Consider the following 20,049-nt stretch of genomic DNA (forward strand, 5'->3'; position numbering starts at 1 on the left):
TCAGTTGTGGTCACTCTCCAATTCATCCCTATGGTGGAGGCGCACATTGTCTGCTATTTAGTAGTGTCGTCTCCCTATGAAGGAACATATTTTCTTGTGGCGTTGTTTGGTGGGAGTTTTACCTGAGGGTAGCACATTGTCACGTGACACATCCAACCCTATGTGTCCGTGGACAAGCTACAACATGATCAGGGTTCAGTCAGTCCAGTCAGTCTAGATTTAGAAGTGATCTCAGTCTAGATTTAGAAGTGATCTGGCACTTTTTGTGAGTCTATTCGTAGACCGTGCATGCCCAGTCACTTAGCATACATCATTTATCTTTTCAGTAATCTGGAAAGGTCCGTAGTATCGCATACTAAGCTTTGGAAAAAGCCTCTCCTTTCCCTTTTTCTTTCTTAGGCGTGCCTTCTCAAAAGTAAGAGCACCCAGCATCCTCCTTCAGTTTCAAGTCGCGACGATGGCGATCCGCTGCCTTTTTCTGTCGTTCTTGAGACTCCTGCAAAGTCTTGCAAACCTTGGCAAAAGCCGTATCCAAATCTCGCGAATATTCATCCGCTTCAAATATCTAATCTTCCGTGTGAAAATATCTGCAAAATCTATATCTGTGGCATACTGATCGACCATATCCTCGAAGCTCCTATGATGTATCTCGGAAATAGCTAGAACCAACGGTTTTCGAGACAAAGCATCTGCGACCACATTCTTTTGTCCCTGCACATGGACCATCTGGAAGTGGAACTGTGACAAGATGTTCGCCCACCGCATCTGCTTTTCCGAAAGCTGCTTCTGTGATAAGAAGTAGCGCAAACTCTGATGGTCTGTGAAGACAATAAAATCCGCTCCGAGTAGGTAATGCCGCCACTGAGTAAGAGCATGGATAACCGCCAAAAGCTCTTTCTCATACATCTGTGCTGTCATCTCCGGCCTAGAGAACAAACGGCTCTCGTAAGCTATGACATGGCCTTCTTGCAGCAAGACCGCACCCAGACTACGAGCACAAGCATCACAATATACTTCAAATGACTTCTGCAAGTCCGGTAAAGTCAAAATTGGTCCCGTAGTCAATTTCTCTTTCAATGTCTGAAAGGCAGTCACCTCTGTGGGTCCCCCCGAAAAAGGTACTCCTTTCTGTGTCAAGATATGCAAAGGGGAAGCAACCTCTGCAAACTTTCGTATGAACTGCCTGTAGTACGAACACAGTCCCAAGAAGCTTCTAACTTCATGGACATTCCTCAAGTCGGGCCAATCACGGATAGTCTCTATCTTGGCCGGATCCATTTGCACTCCTGTTGCTGACATAATGTGTCCCAAAAAGTGTATCTCTAGTAGGAAAAATTCACTTTTCTTTGCATTAATCACTAATTTGTGATCTCGTAATGCTTGAAAGACCTGAAGCAGATGATCTCTGTGTTCTGCCTCATTCTTGGAGAAAACAATGATGTCGTCAAAGAAAGTGCCAACAAATAGTCTGTACTCCCGAAAAATCCTATCCATCATCCAGTTAAATGTCGCAGGAGCATTGGTTAAGCCAAAAGGCATCACCAAAAACCAAAAGTCGTCCGAAAAGCTGTCTTGTAGACGTCTCGCGGTGCTATCCTGATATGATGATATCCACTCTTCAAGTCAATCCTGCTAAAGCACGAGGATCTCTGTAACTTGTCGAGTATATCATCGATCCTAGGAATTGGAAATCTGTTCTTGATGGTGATTTTGTTGAGAGCTCTATAATCGATGCACATTCTCTAAGATCCGTCTTTCTTCAAAACCAACAACACTGGAGAGCAATACGGTGAAGTACTAGGGGGGATGTCACGTGACACATCCCAACCCTATGTGTCCGTGGACAAGCTACACCACAACACGGTTCAGTCAGTCCAGTCAAGTTTAGATTAGTAGCGATCTGGCACTTTTGTGAGTCTATTCGTAGACCGTGCATGCCCAGTCACTTAGCATAGATGCATATCCTCCGGTTGTACACAGCATGATCATCGGAATTCCCATAAGAATCCATTAGCATCAGTTAGGGGAATTTTCCAGTGCATTTAGCCTATTTTCCTATTTTTGGTTATTTTCACTTATTATTTTCAAGTGACTTTCCAACAAAAGTAGGTAGGGCAATTTTGCTAAGTTAATATATAAGCAAACCCAAGTTAGCACTTTCTGGCAGAAGAGGCAGTAGGAGCTTCCCGCTTAACAGGCAACTTCTCAGTAGGACCCCCTAGCGCCATACTTCCCCATCCCTTGGTGTTTCCAAGCATCAGCATCGCCACCGACACCAACCTCCCTTGGCGTTTATCCCCCATAGCAGACCATCGCCGAGAACCTCCTTCCTGGCGGTTTTCTCACGACAAAACAGCCCAGCATTAGCGTTTTACTAACGCTATACCACCAGCATACCTCAGCGTTTTTGGGGCAGATTCGCAGCAGGTATAAATCAGCCTAGCGTTTTTGTGAGAAGACACATCCAGCCAGCGTTTTTGCTTTCAGCCCTTTTCTACAGCAGATCCACACCGTTTCAGCCAGGACACAGTAGCAAAACCACCCCAAGAAGGTAGCAGATTGATCCCCCATTTTCAGCCATAAAAACGCAGCCAAAACAGTCATTTTCAGCCACCGAAACAGTCCCGAAATTCAGCGATTAGAAGATCCCAGATTTCAGCCATCAAGTCGTCGTCGTCACCACCATCGTCGTCATCGGCATAGCCCAAGTTGCATCAGTCCATTGCATTCGCATTGTACACCTTTGTGCAATCAAAGAATAGACCACTCTCGCCGACGAGAGTGGGGCCTTCGGAGGAGGGTATTACAACCTCTCGGTGTCATATCTCTTCTCTCTCCTTCTCTCAGTCTCATTCACTTGCACGCACAATATCCACTCACTTTGTTCGTGACCACAACACTCTACAAGACGGAAAGCTCTCTTTCCCTAAGAACTAAAAGGAACCTTGAGCAATAAAGATCACTAATCTTGAGAAAATACAACATTCATTCCGCTGCACCTAACACTGGACAAGACCCTTTTCCAAGAGGTCTTTCACTTGGTTCATAATCTCTTCATTTTGTGCTCGGCTCACATGGTAAGGTGGCCGGTTCGGTGACGTGCTTCTAGGTATCAGATCAATGGTATGATCTTTAGGTCATCTAAAAAGCAATCGGCATGAGCGTGGAGAAAAAAATCTTGGCGTTCTTTTGTTCAGGTCAAAACATATTTATCCATCGTTCAATTCTCTCCCAAAAGAATGAGTAAGAAACTGAAGTTCATCAAGTACAATCTCTAAGCCCTTCATTTATCAAAGTCTCTTTCTCGGCCCGGTAGTCAACCACGACGTAGTTCTTGTGATACCAAGGGATCCTGAGTAGAACGTCACTCGCGTGCCCTGAACACCCCTGTCATTGCAAACGAAGTTTGCCAATGCTCGGTGTAATGGCAACATCCCATCCGGGTGCCAGTCGAACTACCTCCGCCTGTGGTGTCAGTCTGTCGGGCGTAATTCCAAATCGAGCCGCCAATTCCAAGTGAAAAGAGGTTGGCCTTGGCTCCTTCAAAAGAGCTTCCTGATCCTTCACTTTGCCCCAAAAGCGGCAAAGTTTGTACTTTCATTCATTAGATTCGGTACAGGTTCCACGCCATGTGGTACCAGTTCTGCTTTTCTATCTGCCTTTTGTGCCACGTTCCTCAGCTGCTCTCGAACTCTCAGGCCTGTCGTCGTCTTTATCATTCTGTTCTTTCTGTGCCTTTTTAGGGCACTTCGCGGAGATATGTCACTGTTCCTCGCATCCAAAGCACTTCCCCTCTCTGATAAAGCGAGCTCTCTCCTCAGGAGTAAGCTTGGGTCGTGCATCCTTTTTCTTTGGGTTCTCTTTTTCTTTCTACTTTCATTCCCAGAAGTCTGTTCGGCTCGTTGTGTCATGGCCTCATCTGTGGGGTAGGTCAGACTGCCAGAGTGAATGGCAAAGCCCCGCTTCGCATGACTCATCAACTCCTGAATAGAAGCTGACTTCTGTTCCAAGCAGTGATCTCGGATCTTTGTAGGTAGACCCAAGGTAAACCGCTCAATCTGTTCTCTGAACGAGATCTTCTTGAATGAAGAGGCGGGTAGAAAAGAGCTCCAAAATCTTTCACAGTAAGCATTGATTGTATCTTTCTTGGTCATCCGAAGATGGTTCCAAGCAGCTCGTATATCTCGTTCATATTCTTGCGTCAACCAAGAAGAAATAAAAAGCTTCTTAAATTTCAGCCATGTAACTGGCACAGTCTTGCTTAATAGAAGCGTGGACCACCAAGTGCGAGCATTCCCCTTAAAATAAGAGGCAGCTCTCCGAATCTTGGAGTGCTTTGAATAACGTTCTCCCGCGAAAGCGATGTCAAACTGCTGTATAAAATACAAAGCCTTCGAAGCATCGGAGTATCCCGAAAAAGTATCAAACTTAAGTGCTTGGCCACCTTCCTTAAACCCTCGGACTTTCTTGCTTTTATCTTCGAGAAAGTCATACTGATTGGCTTTTTAAAAATTCTTCTTGTTCGCATAAAAGTTTTCGTTGTCAGAGTTTGAACTGTCCGTAGACGAGTCCTCTGTAGAAGTGTCACTCACTGGGCGAGACTTAGACTTCCTTGCCTTTTTTTTCTTGCTCTTTCCGAAGCGTTGCTTCTTGCTTCGCTTTTTGCTTTTCCTGTCTTCTTCGCTTGAGTCTGAAGAGCTAGAAGAATTGTCAGAAGAAGAAGAAGAAGAAGAACTGGGTAGGCCTTCAAACTTGACGCGCTTCTTTAGTTTCTTTGCCTTGTCGAATGTCGACCGACGACCCAAATATCCCGGGAAGTCAGTGCCTTTCTTCTGCTTTTTGCCGTGCTTTTTGTCCTTCTTTTGCACTTCGAAAAGCTGAGCAATCCGTGCATCAACCACGTTCTCCAGTTCCTTCTCCGTATATTTCTCGGAGGCAGAAGGTTTCTTGAGAGTGGGTTTCGGGAGTGGTGTTGTGGTTCTCTGCCACTCCGTCTGTACCTCTTCCAAAGAGGTCTGGTTCATATATTTTGCCATCTTCGGGTCCTTGGCAAAATTGAGCATCATCTTTGTTGCATCATTAATCAATTTTCGACGCTCCATATCTCGTTGCTCCGTTGGAGTAGGCCTAGACGGGCCATACTCCATGCCGGAATCCTCGTTGTGATCCCTGTCCGCATCTCCAGATGCAGAGGGAGTCGACTGATCATTGCCTGAAGCCATAGGTGCCACGGAAAAAAAAATTGGGGATCGGATTTCCCGTAGAAGAGAAATCAGCCGTGCTCTGATACCACTGTAACAGACTTGGACACTCCAAGTCAAGAATCAACCGCGACAGCACCAAATAACCACTTCAAAACAATTCATAGATCACAATAGATTTACACTGGCTCGGCGGAGTTCCGTGCCTAGAGATATTGGCCCCAAAGACTGGCGCCCCTTTCTGTATTTCTTTTTGTATTAATCAATTCAAAGTACAAGAGAGTGGGTCGGGATTCACTCTCAGACTTTACGTCCATTTGCTCTGAGAAGTGAGGCCCTCACCACTAATTTAAAGGTTACAAGGGATGCCCAAAAGCAGAGCCCCAAAAGCTTCAAATCAAAAGCAACTGCTCTCTCTCTCTCTCACAGAGAGTCAAAACTTGAAAGCAAAAGCATTCTCTCTCTCTTTCTCATTGCATAGAGAAAAAAGCAAGATTCGCGTCGCTTATCATTAAAATTTGTTTTTTTTTTTAGCCTCCACGATTTTCAAAAATTAGGGTTTTTGGCAGAAATTAGGGTTTGCAGGAATTTTAGGGTTTCTGTTGTCCGCCATGTCATCACTTTGTGACAAAATAAGATAAATGGATGCAAGACCAAAAACTGGGCGGCCGAACCAAAAGTGTTTGGCCAAGACAAGGTGCAACCTAAATGCAAAAGTAGTGGGTGGTGAGCTGGGAGACACACTAGCCGTGCAAGCATTCCCTAAGCCTAGATGAAGCAGTAAAGTGGTGTAACACCTCCTCTTAGCACGTGATGCTAAACAAACCAATTGAATGAAAAGACGCATCATGGGAGGCCTCAAATATAGATGTTTGTTGCGAAGCAACAATCTGGGAATCTCCAACTGCTAAGAATTCTCCAAGTAGATGCTGTCACAAGGTCAGACTCAACAATCGTAGGAGCGTTGAAAGACTTGCAAATGTTCAACCCTACCGAAGAAGACCCGTGGGCACTCATCTGAAGAAAAGAGGAAGCAGCCACAATTCATCATGGCCAAGCAACGGATCCACAAAAAACTGTAGGAATGTCAGACCAAGAAGGTTGCTTCGCAAAACTCGACCGTGTCCTGGAGCAGTCACGGTAGCCTGTACGGACCACGAGCGGATGGTGTCTTCTCAGTAGGTAGAGTGTTCTCCAAGGTTGTTGAGATGTAGAGAGAAAGAGAGAGAGACGAGACGAGACACACCATGTACGCTCCCAAAGACTGATTCATATTGAGGACAAGATACAGATATATAGGTGAGACCAAGTTGAGTAGAGTGAGCCATATATAGCTCCAACACCCCCACTCAAACAAAGGTCTCTAGCTTTGGATGAAAAAACCCTGGGGGAGTTCAAGGGAAAAACCCAAGCCCCTATACAAATGTAAAAATATGCACGAGCGCTGATGATCTGAAAGTGAATTGTGTATCTATGTACAAATATACAAGTGACTCAGAGATCAGAGCGTGCAAGTGTGGAGTGTGCATAGTGTATGTGTAAGATACAACGGAATGAATGTTTGCCTTTGCTGAAGATGAGTGCTTCGAATTGTGCTCAAGGTTCTTTTTTCTTATGGAAGGGAGAGCCTTCCGTTCTTTAATGAGAGAGTGCAATGAACACAAACAAAGTGAATGGACACTATGCGTGAAGTTGCATGAGACTGAGAGATAGAGAGAGAAGAATACGACACCAGAATGTTGTCAAACCCTCCTCCGAAGGCCCCACTCTCTATGGCGAGAGCGGTCTACTATTGATTGCACAAATCTCTACAATGCTTGGACTTGCCGACGATGTCGACGACGATGAGGACAACGGCAAGACAGGCTGAAATCTGAAAAAGCTAAGGGCTGAAATCTGTAAATCTTTATCTGCTGAATTCTGACTCTATGTGGATGACGACGGGGATGACGACGATGCAACGACGACGCACTGAAAACCAGATGCTGAAATTTGCGTTTTCCGGGCTGAATCTGCAAACTATGCGGGATCTGACTGTGCGGCGAGTATTTGCTGCGAGAAGGTGAGATCTGCGAGGTTTGGGGGTTCTACTGTGGAGTCTGACTGCTGAAAACTGAAAACGCTGATGCTTGTGGGGATTCCGTCGCGAAGATCTGCAAAAACACTGAAGCGTCTTGCAGATGCAAAAAGGCTAGGGCTGAAAATGGTCTTGCTGCGGAGAATCTGCTAATGCTGGGGCTTCTGCTTGGTCTTTTGTCGCCAGGAATTGGCAAGAGCAAAAACGCTGGCTGATTTGGTCCGAAAACGCTAGCCTTCTTCTGTGATGCAAAAACGCTAGGGCCTCTTGGGGGTTCTGCTGAGAAGTTGCCTGTTGAGCGAGTGCTCCGGCTGCCTCTTCTGCTAGAAAGTGCTAACTTTGGTTTGCTTATATATTATCTTAGCAAAATTGCCCTACCTAGTTCCCAACAAAAGTCACTTAATAAATAAGTGAAAAATATCAAAAATACGGAAAATAGGTCTATGCACTGTAAAAATGCTCGTGATGGGATCTGATGGGAACCAGGGAATCTGATGATCATGTTGTGTGCAACCAGAGGATATGCATCTATTCTAAGTGTCTGGACATGTACGATCTGCGGAACAGACTCACAAAAGTGACAGATCACTTCCTATTCTAGATTGACTTGACTGAACTGAACCCTGGTCATGTTATAGCTTGTCCACGGACACGTAGGGTTGGATGTGTCACGTGACATCCCCTCCTTTTCAAAGTGAGGTGCTGGTACCGAACTGTATGGCGTCGAGGGAGATTGCCAATAGCATCCGGAATCTTGGAAGGGACTCTTTGCCGGCCCACTCTGATGTGTGGGTCGTGCGGTACTTGAACTTCATAAAGGTCTGCAACGTTTGCTTCTTTGGGCCGCGCCGAAAGTGACACAAAGTCTTTTGTGGCTCCTTCAATGCTTCAACTTCGTCTAGAGTCATGCTTCTTTCTTCTTCAAGAATCTCCATGGCTGAAAACTTCTGAAACCTCCAACACAAAACCATGAACATACCTATTCCATGTAAAGTAATTGGAAAAAATCTTGTCTTCCTCAAAGACTGTGTGTGCAATGTAGATGAACAAAGAGACGGAGTGCCAAACCGTTCACCACACACACGCAAACAATGAGATCGAATCTTGTCGTGGTGATCTAAATCAATCAACTGTGGCAATTCACAATGGAAATGCCCATGCTTGGTGCTCATACTTTCTTGTGCTCTTTCTACAAATGTGTCATGCCAAGGAAGAGACATGGAATGTGACTTCCGTGAATGCATACTTTTCAGCTTTTCATGAAAAATCCGCATACATTTGTGCTCATTCATGAGTGAAACGTGCTCAACGTACAATATGTCATGCCTAGGAAAAGGGATCACATAAAGACGTTGACGAAAATGTAGGAAACACTCGAACAATGCGTGCCAACGAATCATTCGAACACATAGTACTTCCTGTAAGGGTTCTTTGGACCTAGGCTTGAGAGTCAAGATTTGTGCTTCGTGATTGATTGTCTCTACAATGAGGTTAGCTGCACTAGAGAAAGTATCAACTAACACATCATCCTTGTGTACACTCACATCATCTTCATGCAAATCATCATGCTTGTGAGAAATCACATCTTGATCATCATGCAAATCATCGTGCTCATCATTATCATGCAAACCATCATGCTTGTCATTATCATCCAAATCATCATGCTTATCATTGTCATTCAAATCATCATGCTTATCATTGTCATTCAAATCATCATCATGCAAATCATGTGTGTCATGCTTGGGAGAAGAAGAGACTGAGAGAGTCTCTTTTTCCCGATTATGTGTAAAGTGCGCCTGCACACTAAAAGAATTTATCAATAACTCTTTCATGTGTTGGTCGCTCTGTTCTTGTCTTGCTTTGTTCTCGCGATCAAATTCTGCTTCTCTTTCTTTGTTCTCGCGATTCAATTTGGCTTGACTTTCTTTGTTCTCGCGATCCAATTGGGCTTGACTTTCTTTGGCTTCCAAGTTGTACTTACGCTCTATGGCTGCGACTCTTTCTTCGTAGTCATGATCTATGGCTGCCATTCTTTCTGCGAACTCCTTGTCCATCATCCTCTTGTCGAAAGCCTCCATAGGAGTTAGTGCAATCCTTGGCGTAGATGGGGAAGGGGGAGGGTTGGAAAAACCTCCTGGTGGGGAAAATTCTTCTTCGCCTCTCTCATGCTCATCACCTCCAAGCAAAGTATCCATTCCGCTTCGAGTGATGACCATCCACTGAAGTCCTGGGTTCTTGTGGTCTTGGGTTCTTAAGTTCACGAGGAACTTGGGTCTTGAGGGTTCTTGAGGGTCTTCTTTCGCTTGCAATTTGTGTTAGAGAAGGATCTTCTCTTCACCCGAGTTCCGCTCTTTTCCCCGGGTGCACCCCTTGGCGGCCTTGCGCTCACACCAAGGTTGCTTTTTCCCACCTCACGTCGATTGGCCGGCCGCTAAGTGCACGGTCCGCTCTTAATGAGTGAAAAGAGGCACAAGGGGAGTTTGGACAAGCCCTTCTTTCCTGGGATTTCTGTCACTCTTCAAAAACACGATTAGGAATCGACACGCCCAAGCGAACTTGGGTTCGTGCGATCTCAACAAGCAAAAAAAATTATGTGGTTCTTTCTTGAGTCATACAGAACACTGCCAAAGCTCTGATACCAATGTAAGGTGCAACGGAATGAATGTTTGACTTTGCTCAAGATGAGTGCTCCGAAGTGTGCTCAAGGTTCCTTTTTTTTATTGAAGGGAGAGCCTTCCGTTCTTTAATGAGAGAGTGCAATGGACACAAACAAAGTGAATGGACATTGTGCGTGAAGGTGGATGCGACTGAGAGATAGAGAGAAGAATACGACACCGGCATGTTGTCAGAGCCTCCTTCGAAGGCCCCACTCTCTATGGCGAGAGCGGTCTACTATTGATTGCACAAATCTCTACAATGCTTGGACTTGCCGACGATGAGGACGACGACGAGATGGTGGAGAGGGGGAATGGGGGAACACGCCCGGCACAAACACAAGGGCCTCAGTATAGCTCAGGGTATCCACAACACCCCTATCCTCTCAGAAAACACCTTCAAAGAAACACTTTACATTAGCAGACCACTGCCTGCTCAATTTTCACTGCTTACACACTCTACAAATCCACTACACAGCGCGCACCTACTGCCACGACCTGACTCCACCCCCTTACACACACAGACAGCCGCTCAATCTCACTCTCTCACACAAAACACCGTCGGTCTGGGAGGGTACACACATCCACACAGCCGGCACCGAGGGGAAACATGAAAGCAGGAGAAAGAGAAGGGGGGAAGGGGAAACAACAGCAAGAGGAGGCAACGGTGGCTTGATTGCACTTCAAAAAACATGTACACATGCTTGCACTGCCATCACCATGGCCATTTTCAATAAAAAGTTACGAAAGGGCAAGCTTGCTAGGGAATTCCACTTTGCAGGCTTCAAACGACATCCAAAAAGCCAGGAAAAAGCCCCTAATTTGATCCAATTTTGACTTTTATAGGGGGAGCCCTTAATTTGGGAATTTGCATTTTCATTGGTCCATTTGGCATCTTGATTTGGGAAGGGGGCACCGCCTTGCTCTATCTGCTCTCTTCCTCTCTCTTTTGCACTTGGGGGGGGGGGGGCATTAGCGATGTCGCTATTGCCCCCTAGGCATTTTTTATTTTTTACTTTTTTCCTCCTCCATTTTTGACCCCTTTGTGGGCTTAGCTTTGCACTGCTCTACTGGTTTGACTTTGACTCTCTCTGTCTCTCTTTCTCTCTCTATCCGCTTCTCTTTGGTCCGGCTTGTATCTCGTCCGGCCTTGCCTTGAAGTGGGCTCACCTTATACCCTTGGTCACTTTGCATTTGACCCTTGCTCGGACGGCCTTTGCTTTGAGTTCCCTTGCTTTGCCTTGTACGCCTGGCGGCTTCCTCCTCGCGGGACATTCCCCTTAATAGACCCCGGGGAGGCATTAGCGATATCACTAATGCTCTCCCCCCCTTCAAGCTTTCAAAAAAGGCCACTGCCGCGGGAACAAGCCCCCATTGGGCCTGCCGTGTCATCAATGGACCGCGCGCGTCACCTCTCTCTCCCGTGGGTGCGCCACCTGCGCCGCTAGCAGCGGCCAACAAAACGCCGCCAGCGTCGGCCAAAACGCCGCCATTACCGCCCTGCACCGCCGCGCGACACCCGGCACAGCGCCCGTAAGGGCCCGGCCATAGCCAACGAGGAGGGAGCTCCCCTCTCTCCCCCCCTTTGTGTTCAATTGAAGGCCCACGGCCTTGGATATATAGCATGCCTGTCTTGCTCTTGACATCGCATGTGGGGCAACCGTTGTGCCACCTGGCAGTAGCTGGGGTGCCCCCCCTTAGGATAGCCTCCAAGGTTCTAAAAAACCCCCACTTTAACCTTAAAAAAAGAAACTTTTTTTGGCCTTCCTTTGCCCAGTCCCCATACTTTGCTCGAGGGTCAGAAGCTCGGGCTGTCAAGTTGCGTCAAACCTTCGTCATGCCGGTCCAGGACCGGAAAAATGTCACCGCTTTCGGATCCTTTGGAGTTCGCTAGCCGAGGCTGCAAAAAAGGCAAACAAACATCTGTCAATCTCTTCATTAGCACTAGCTCCCGACTTCGTCCTGCTGTATCTTGTTGACCAAGAACCCGATTGACACGTCGTTGATTTGTGTTAGCTCCACTTGGTGCACACTATTACCGAGAACCTTGGCGAGGCCGAAACGATGCCAGATGGCACACCCTCCATTGCGGCCAAGTGGGCTCAGACCCGGCCCCCGAGAAAATTTCTAATGACCATAACTTGCTATCCAGAGCTCGATTTGCAATCCGAGAAGACCGGCATGCTTCACAACTCGAGCACTACACATGTATATACTGACATCAGCTCGGGCCACCTGTCCCCAGTTGCCGTGTCCGTCGGGGATCTGCAAGACCTTCCAACTTTAAACTGCAATATCTTGAGCCCCGGGGCTCCGTTTGGCGAGCCGTCTGGAGCGGCTTCTAGAGCACATTGAACACTACATTCTAGAGCCCTGACTCGGCATTTCGGACACCTTCATCTGCCATCCCATCTGGACCATCCCGCAACTCTTTTGGCCTAAAAAACCACTTCAGACATACTTTTCCGCTGTCCTTGGGCTGCCCAGGTCCTTGGCACTTGCCCTAGCCTTCTGCACTGCACTTGCCTGCTGCCTCTGCCTGGCATAGACCACCTCCTAGCTTCGACCAACTTTGGCTGCACCAACGGGCTGAAATCTGAAAACGCTAAGGGCTGAAATCTGCAAATCTTTATCTGCTGAATTCTGACTCTATGTCAATGACGACGACGATGCAAAGATGACGCGCTGAAAACGCAGATGCTGAAATCTGTGTTTTCCGGGCTGAATCTGCAAACTAGGGGGGGTTTGACCGTGCGGCGAGGATCTGCTGCGGGAAGGTGAGATCTGCGAGGTTTCGGGGTTCTACTGTGGAGTCTGATTGCTGAAAACTGAAAACGCTGATGCTTGTGGGGATTCCGTCGCGAAGATCTGCAAAAACACTAGGGCTGAAAATGGTCTTGCTGCGGAGAATCTGCTAATGCTGGGGCTTCTGCTCGGTCTTCCGTCGCTAGGAATCTGCAAGAGCAAAAACGCTGGCTGATCTAGTCCGAAAACGCTAGCTGTTAGGTGATGCAAAAATGCTAGGGCCTCTTGGGGGTTTTGCTGAGAAGTTGCCTGTTGAGCGAGTGCTCCTGTTGCCTCTTCTGCTAGAAAGTGCTAACTCTGGTTTGCTTATATATTATCTTAGCAAAATTGCCCTACCTAGTTCCCAACAAAAGTCACTTAATAAATAAGTGAAAAATGTCAAAAATAGGGAAAATATGTCTATGCACTGTAAAAATGCTCGTGATGGGATCTGATGGGAATTTGATGATCATGTTGTGCGCAACCAGAGGATATGCATCTATTCTAAGTGTCTGGACATGCACGGTCTGCGAACAGACTTACAAAAGTGCCAAATCACTTCCTATTCTAGACTGACTTGATTGAAATGAACCTGGTCATGTTGTAGCTTGTCCACGGACACATAGGGTTGGATGTGTCACGTGACAGCATGGTACCTATATGATTACAATGTCATATGTACAAAGCTATCGTAATAGTAGAGAAGCTAATCTAGAAAGAGTGAGGCTGAAGCAACTCGAAGCTCGGAGCGCAAGAGGATGAAGCATGACTCGTTGAGGTCTTTGGTGAGAATGTCTGCAATCATCTGGTCACTTGACAGTGTTCAACCATTATGGTGCCTTTGCGTACTGCATACTGGACATAATGATAATGCACAGCAATGTGCTTTGACTTATCATGTTGAACATAGTCTTTTGCAAGACTAATAGCACTCTGGTTGTCACATCGCAAGGGTGTGTTAGAAAGAGGAGAATGACCAATATCAACCAGCATTTATCAAAGCCAAATTAGCTCACGAGCTGCAAGTGATGCTGCAACATATTCAGACTCAGTCGTAGAAACTGCAACATAGCGTTGTTTCTTGATGGTCCAAGAAACAAGACAACCATCTATAAAGAAGCAATTGCCACTAGTAGATCGCATAATGAGCTTGCTCAGTCTGCATCTGTGTAACCCAAAAGAGAAAGAGATTGCATAGAATCCGATGTCAGTTGTCGTCGATAGACCAAACTCGAATCTGTAGTGCCTTTTAAGTATTTCAATACACGCTTTGATACAGACCAATCCTTAAGAGAAGGACGTGCAATATGTTGTTCAAGATAATTAGCAACAAACAAAATATCAAGGCGAGTATTCATGCCAACAAATTGGTTGTGATAAGTTGACCGCCATTGTCAGAAGTGTTCTTCGTAGAGCTCGCAAGACAAGGTCTTGGCCGAATGTACAGATTCCATAGCAAATTTTTGAATAGTATCTGCAATAAACTTTGACTGTCGAAGGAATAAAATACCTTTTATGCAGTTCCTTTGACTCTTGAATCCCAAGACAGGAGTGAATCTCTCCAAGATCTACCATATCAAATGCAGAAGACAATAACTTTTTCACTTGTTGAAGAAATCTTAAATCATCAGAAACATGGTATCACCCACATAAAGAGCAAGAATCACAAAACTGCTATCTTGGTGCTTTATATATAAGTTGGGGTCTGAAGAGAAAGAGATGAATTTTTTGAAGGTGAGAAAAAGATCAAATTTTGTATACCAGGTCCGCGAAGCTTGTTTGAGACCATATAGTGCTTTATGGAGTTGAGCAACAAGGCCTTCTTTACTTGAATTAACAAACCCTTCTGACTGTTTCATATAAATAGCCTCTTCCAGATCACCATTCAGAAAAGCAGTTCGCACATCGATTTGATGAGCTTTTAAATCAAATTGGACAACAAATGATAATACATCTGGAAGACTTGTAATGCGAACAACTGGTGAAAAGGTCTCTTGATAATCAACACCAGCAATTTGGGAGTAACCTTTCGCAACTAAATGTGCCTTGAACTTGTCAAAAGATCCATTTGTTTTTACCTTTGTTTTATACACCCACTTACATTTAATAGCTGTACGACCAGGAGGTAGTTCGGTTAGTATCCATGTACCTTTAGAGATAAGAGAATCGCATTCTGCTTCCATAACCTCTTGCCATTGATCCTTTTGTGATAAAGAGATAGCTTCATTATAAGTAACGGGATCTTCAGAAGTAGAGAAAGCTTTATCAACAATATCGTCATCATAAAAATGACATGAACTATGTTCAAAATCAATAGGGAGATCAACAAAAATATCAATATGATCATTGGCAACATTCGGAATGGATGGTTGTGAAGAGGAAAGTTGCTCTATAGGACGAGTTTCATCATCTAAAAGAAATGGAAAAGCTTGAAGTAACGATTTAGTATCATCAGAATCATCCGTGGACCATGAGCCTCCCATAAGCTGTTCGTTGAAAGTAGCATCATGATTCACAATTACTTTCTTGGTGGAAGTGTCGTAAAATTTGTAGCCTTTGGAAGTGTCAGAAGATCCAATAAAATAACTTTAAGACCAGGAGCATCAAGCTTTGTTCGTGTTCTTTGGGAGCATGAATATAAGCAATACATCCAAAGGTTTGAAAATGAGATACAGAAGGAATGTCACGTGTCCATGCTGTGATGGGTATCTTACCATTCGGTACTTGGGATGTCAGGTTGGTTTGGACTTGTACCCCGAGCAGCAGATTGCTCCTCTTCTCCTGTCCATCAGGAGAAAGCTGTTACATTGGAGCTCAGCACGAGTTTCGCTGGCTGGTAGAGTAGTAGTTGCCAACCAGGTGTTGTTATCCAAGAAAACACGAGATAACCCATAATGAATCAGCATACATCTTACACTAGCAGATTCGCATCGCCGTCAGTTGCCCTAGTGTTTTTCAAAAGTTACAAATTTCAGCCATAATTCCAGCGTTTTCAGATTTTGGCCCTAGCCTCGTCGTGAGTTTGCAGTACCAAGGTACATCAGCCCTAGCGTTTTCATTTTCCAGCCCTTAGCCTTGCAGATCCAAGCATCCACCACAAGATCTGAAACCTTTATATACGTTGAGCACAGAAGGTGACAATAGCAAACACTTCTACTTGAAGAGAGAGAGAGAGAGAGAGAGAGAGAGAGAGAGAGAGAGAGAGAGACCAAACACGAGACACAAGAAAGCGAAATTCCTTCCCTAGAAGTGTTGGCCCTCAAGACGAGTGCCCCCGGAGGGTATTTCTTATATTTGTTGTCTTCAAGAAATACTCAAAGAGAGAGATCGCCCAAAAACTGATGATCTCCACAAATGCCCTCAAGACGTCTTTATATAGGTAAAAGCCTAGCCTTTTGGGTGCCCCTTGTCTGTCGGCACGTGGTGCCTTCCTGTTACACCTGTGTTGTGCGTTGGCTGATGACGTGGCAGGTTGTACGGACTTCTGCGAATTGCGTTGGCAGCTTAGGGCGCCAACTTTTGGGACTAGATGCTTTCGAATTTGATGCTTTTCATGTAAACTGCTTTTTGTAGGCCAAGGGCTAACTCTTTGTCATGCGTTCGTGGAAAGATGCAGAGCAATGCCATCGGCATTGTATTGAGTTGAAGCAATATAAAGAAATACCGAAAGGAGCGGCAGAATTTGGGGCCAGTGCTCTCTTGGGGTGGAGCTCCACCACTGCATGTCTCGTGTGCAGTGTTTCTCCTTCCATTTAGTTGTTTTAAAGCGTCTAAAGTTTGTTCGATCTGTTCTTTTCCGTTGGCACCCGTTACACAAAATCTTACACGCTCTTATACAGGAAGATGACACAGAGAAGCTTCATAGCCCAAGACATAGGTTAAGAGAGGGGAAAGAGAAAAATTGACAAGATCTCACACAAGAATGGCCTAAAGTTCTTTTAGTCCCCCAAACTCTTGGTACGGCTTGTGGAGTTGGATATTTATTTCCTTATTAAACTAAGCTGGTGCCAAAAATTAGAGGCCCCTCTTAACACTTTAGTTCATGGGTGGGACCTATCACTTATCACTTATCACTTAGGGTAGGTTTTCACTAACTTTGTACAACTAAGCTATGTAGGCTTTTCGAAAAAATATGTGCAAATAGTTATGCTAAAATAAATAGACGAGAAGAATAAAGGGTCGAGAGACTGGTTTTATTGCTGTCTCCTTCTCGTTAATTTTTAGAGTTCCAATCTACACAGCACCAACTCCATTATTAGTGAAAAATAAAGATAGCATAGTAATCAATCATTACACGCTAGCTATCCCAATTGTAACGTTAACCGCATACAACAGAAGGGTAATATATATATATATATATATATATATATAGAGAGAGAGAGAGAGAGAGAGAGAGAGAGAGCCCCCTTGGGGGGGGGGGGGGAGGGCATGTCACAAGGTAGGCACCACGTGCCAATAGTAAGAACAGACTGAACAGACTTTTAGCACTTCATTAACAACTGAATTGAAAAAGAGAAAGACGACACAGTGTCGCAATTCCACTCGAGAGAGTATTGGCCCCAAACCTTGGCGCCCCTTTCAGTATTTCTTTATATTGCATCATCAAAGTACAAGCCGGTACTCGAGACTTTGCACCTCCTCCAGGAAGCATGCTAGAGAATGAGCCCTAACCTCATATTTAAAGGCTCTTGGCCTAAAAAGCAATTACAGTGAAAAGCCTTCGAACTTAAAAGCATCTGGTCCAAAAGCAAAGCCAAAAAGTTGCCAGCGTAAATCACGGAAATCTGTACAGCCTGCCACGTCATCAGTCAGTGCAAATTTCGGAAATCTGCCTATTGCCCTTAGGGTTAGGGTTAAGGTTTCTGCAGTTTTAGGGTTAAGGTTTCCAGAATTAGGGTTTGCAGGTTTTAGGGTTAGGGTTTCCAGAATTAGGGTTTCAGCAGTTCGGGTTTTTGGCAGAAATTAGGGTTAGGGTTTCTGCTCTCGGGCAGCCACGTCATCTGTAAGTTGGCTCCATTCTTTAGGCTTTGACACATCAGCAGTTTGTTACAGAGCGCACAACAAATATAACCACAATGGACAAGTGCCCGTGGCTATATAGCAGGTGGGGGCTGGGTTGGGCAATGTCCACCAAGGAACCCAACAACCCATAAATATGGAAAAGCCTATGAATTTAGGATAAATGGGTACAAGGCCAAAAACTGGGCAGCCAAACCAAAAGCGTCTGGCCAGGATAAGATGTAGCCTAAATGCAGATGTAGTGGGTGGCAAGCTCGAGAGATTGCACAGGTTTATAGACGCAAGGATCACCCTGCTGCCGGTTCACCTCTAGATAATTCTTCCTCTTCGGCAGCCATACAACCTATTTCTTCGGAGCTTGTCAGGGCTTTTGAGGATATTGCTAGACTTTTGTTTTTCCTTTTGTTTGGTAGTTCTTTGGGTTTAGGGGGTGTGGTGTGAGGGGTTTGTGGCCCTATTATGCTGATTTTTTTGCAGGTTGAAGACCACTTTAGCCCTTTTGATTGTTGCCAAGGATGGCTTGAGGTTGTCTCTCTTTCGGAGCTTTCGATGCATTTGTAGAATGACTGTTGGATCCTCCATGGCGTTCATTTTGTGGAAAGGTTTTCCCATCTCCAACTTGAACTGTTTCTTGTAGCATTCAATTGTGTCCACTTGCACGAAACGAGTGCAAAAAGCTGACAAAAAATTTGCCCAAGTCGTCGGTTGGGTTGCCTACCATGTGTAGGCATTGCCCTGCAGCATGATTGGTATCTAACCGATGCGTTGGGCAAAAGGGTACAAATCAAAGTAGGCTATCCATTTTTCCAACCAAGAGTCAATGGTGGTTTCTTCTCACTCCTTCCTCTCCCCTTTGAAGGGGTCGAGATGGAATTGAAGAGGCAAAGTGCTCATGGAGAGTTGTTGTGCCGTGGTGATAGTCTTTTTTAGAAGTGCGCTTTGTGGCCTTTGGAGATCCGGAGTCTAATATTGGAGACCCTTTGGTGGAGTTTTCGGTTTTCTCTTTACAAGTTGGGGTGGCTTGTTTCTGCTACGGCTCTTGTGTATAGTCATCCACTCCTTTGTCTCCCGCTTTTGATGTATCACACATCTTTTGTATCGCTGGTAGTTTTTCCCCTACGGTTTGGTTTTATTGTATATCCCAGGAGTTTTCTCACTGCCAGTTCTGGTTATTGTAACGCCTATGGCCTTTTGTATTGCCTTCCGGCTTTCTGTGATTTGCTTATGTAATACAAAATGGTTCAAGCCCTCCCTCCTTTTGTGCGCGCAGAGAGAGAGAGAGAGAGAGAGAGAGAGAGAGAGAGAGAGAGAGAGAGAGAGAGTGAGTGTATGATTGCTGTGCAGGGGAATCTTCAAAAATTTCCCCCTTTTTCCTGGAAGCTCTACATGAATGGGATTGCAAGATATCATTGCGGATTCACGAATGGGGTTTGAAAGTTCCTCGTGCCTTCTTGCATGCACTAGAGTACTCAGGTGATGGTCTGTTTTGGATCCCTGCTGCCGGAGCTATGTGTTGGGCACCAGCTTTCACACTGCAAGACTTTGTGAAAGGTCTGTTAATAGGGTTCATGTTCGACTTACTCCTCATTGGTGGTCTTAAAGCTTTGTTTCGCAGACCTCGTCCAGTCTACAACAAAGGGATGTATTTAGTGGTATCTGTGGACCACTATTCTTTTCCTAGTGGCCATTCATCTCGTGCATTTACAATTCTCATTTTTGTATTGAATTCTGCCTCAGAGTGGAAAGAGATGATCTCTCCAGTGTTAGGGGTTGATGAGTTGGGGCTGTTGGGTCACTATTTTGTTCCTTTCCTCTTTGCTTCTTGGGCAGTAGCAACAGCAAGCTCCAGGATACTTCTTGGCAGGCATTTTTTACTCGATGTGGTCGTTGGGTCCGTCCTTGGGATTTTGGAGGCCTGGTTTGTGATCAATTATCTCTTAGATGTAAGGTTTTTCCTTGACGATCAGCAGCGTCGAGTACTTGAATATGGGCAGCATGTCAAGGAAGCCATGCGTAACTTCAGACTCTGATTAATTTCAATATGGATTAAATGTTCATGTTGTACCTATGGTCATTAAAACAGTTGGAAATGCATTTTGTTTGCCCATTGGCATGGAAAGAATTTAACATGATAAGGTCTCTCAAGTAGTTTGTTCTCTGGAATATGGTAAGGCTCCATGATTAGATCTTTTCAATTGCACACACCTTAACCTTCCCCACTGCTGTGAAGCCACCGGCCCACCCCCCCCATCCCCAACCACTTGGCTTAGACGTCCTACGAAGCCGAAAGTGATGGTTAGGGTTTGTATATGAT

The 20,049-nt window shown here is 45.3% G+C and overlaps 1 protein-coding gene across 4 annotated transcripts in view; it reads left to right on the plus strand.

Moving 5' to 3' along the window:
• Nucleotides 1-19,842, plus strand: part of LPPBETA (Phosphatidic acid phosphatase (PAP2) family protein) — a 36,599-nt gene extending 16,757 nt beyond the window's left edge. For all 4 annotated transcript variants that reach the window (XM_086514124.1, XM_086514125.1, XM_086514126.1 and 1 more), the window contains exon 3: nt 19,080-19,842. In XM_086514124.1, coding sequence (XP_086370250.1) covers nt 19,080-19,765 — 686 coding nt within the window. In that variant the 3' untranslated portion in view covers nt 19,766-19,842. The remainder of the gene's footprint in view (nt 1-19,079) is intronic.
• Nucleotides 19,843-20,049: the final 207 nt, after the last annotated feature.

Source organism: Adiantum capillus-veneris, chromosome 6, assembly GCF_014529385.1.
Source record: "Adiantum capillus-veneris isolate H3 chromosome 6, ASM1452938v2, whole genome shotgun sequence".
In the NCBI taxonomy this organism is placed as follows: Eukaryota; Viridiplantae; Streptophyta; class Polypodiopsida; order Polypodiales; family Pteridaceae; genus Adiantum; species Adiantum capillus-veneris.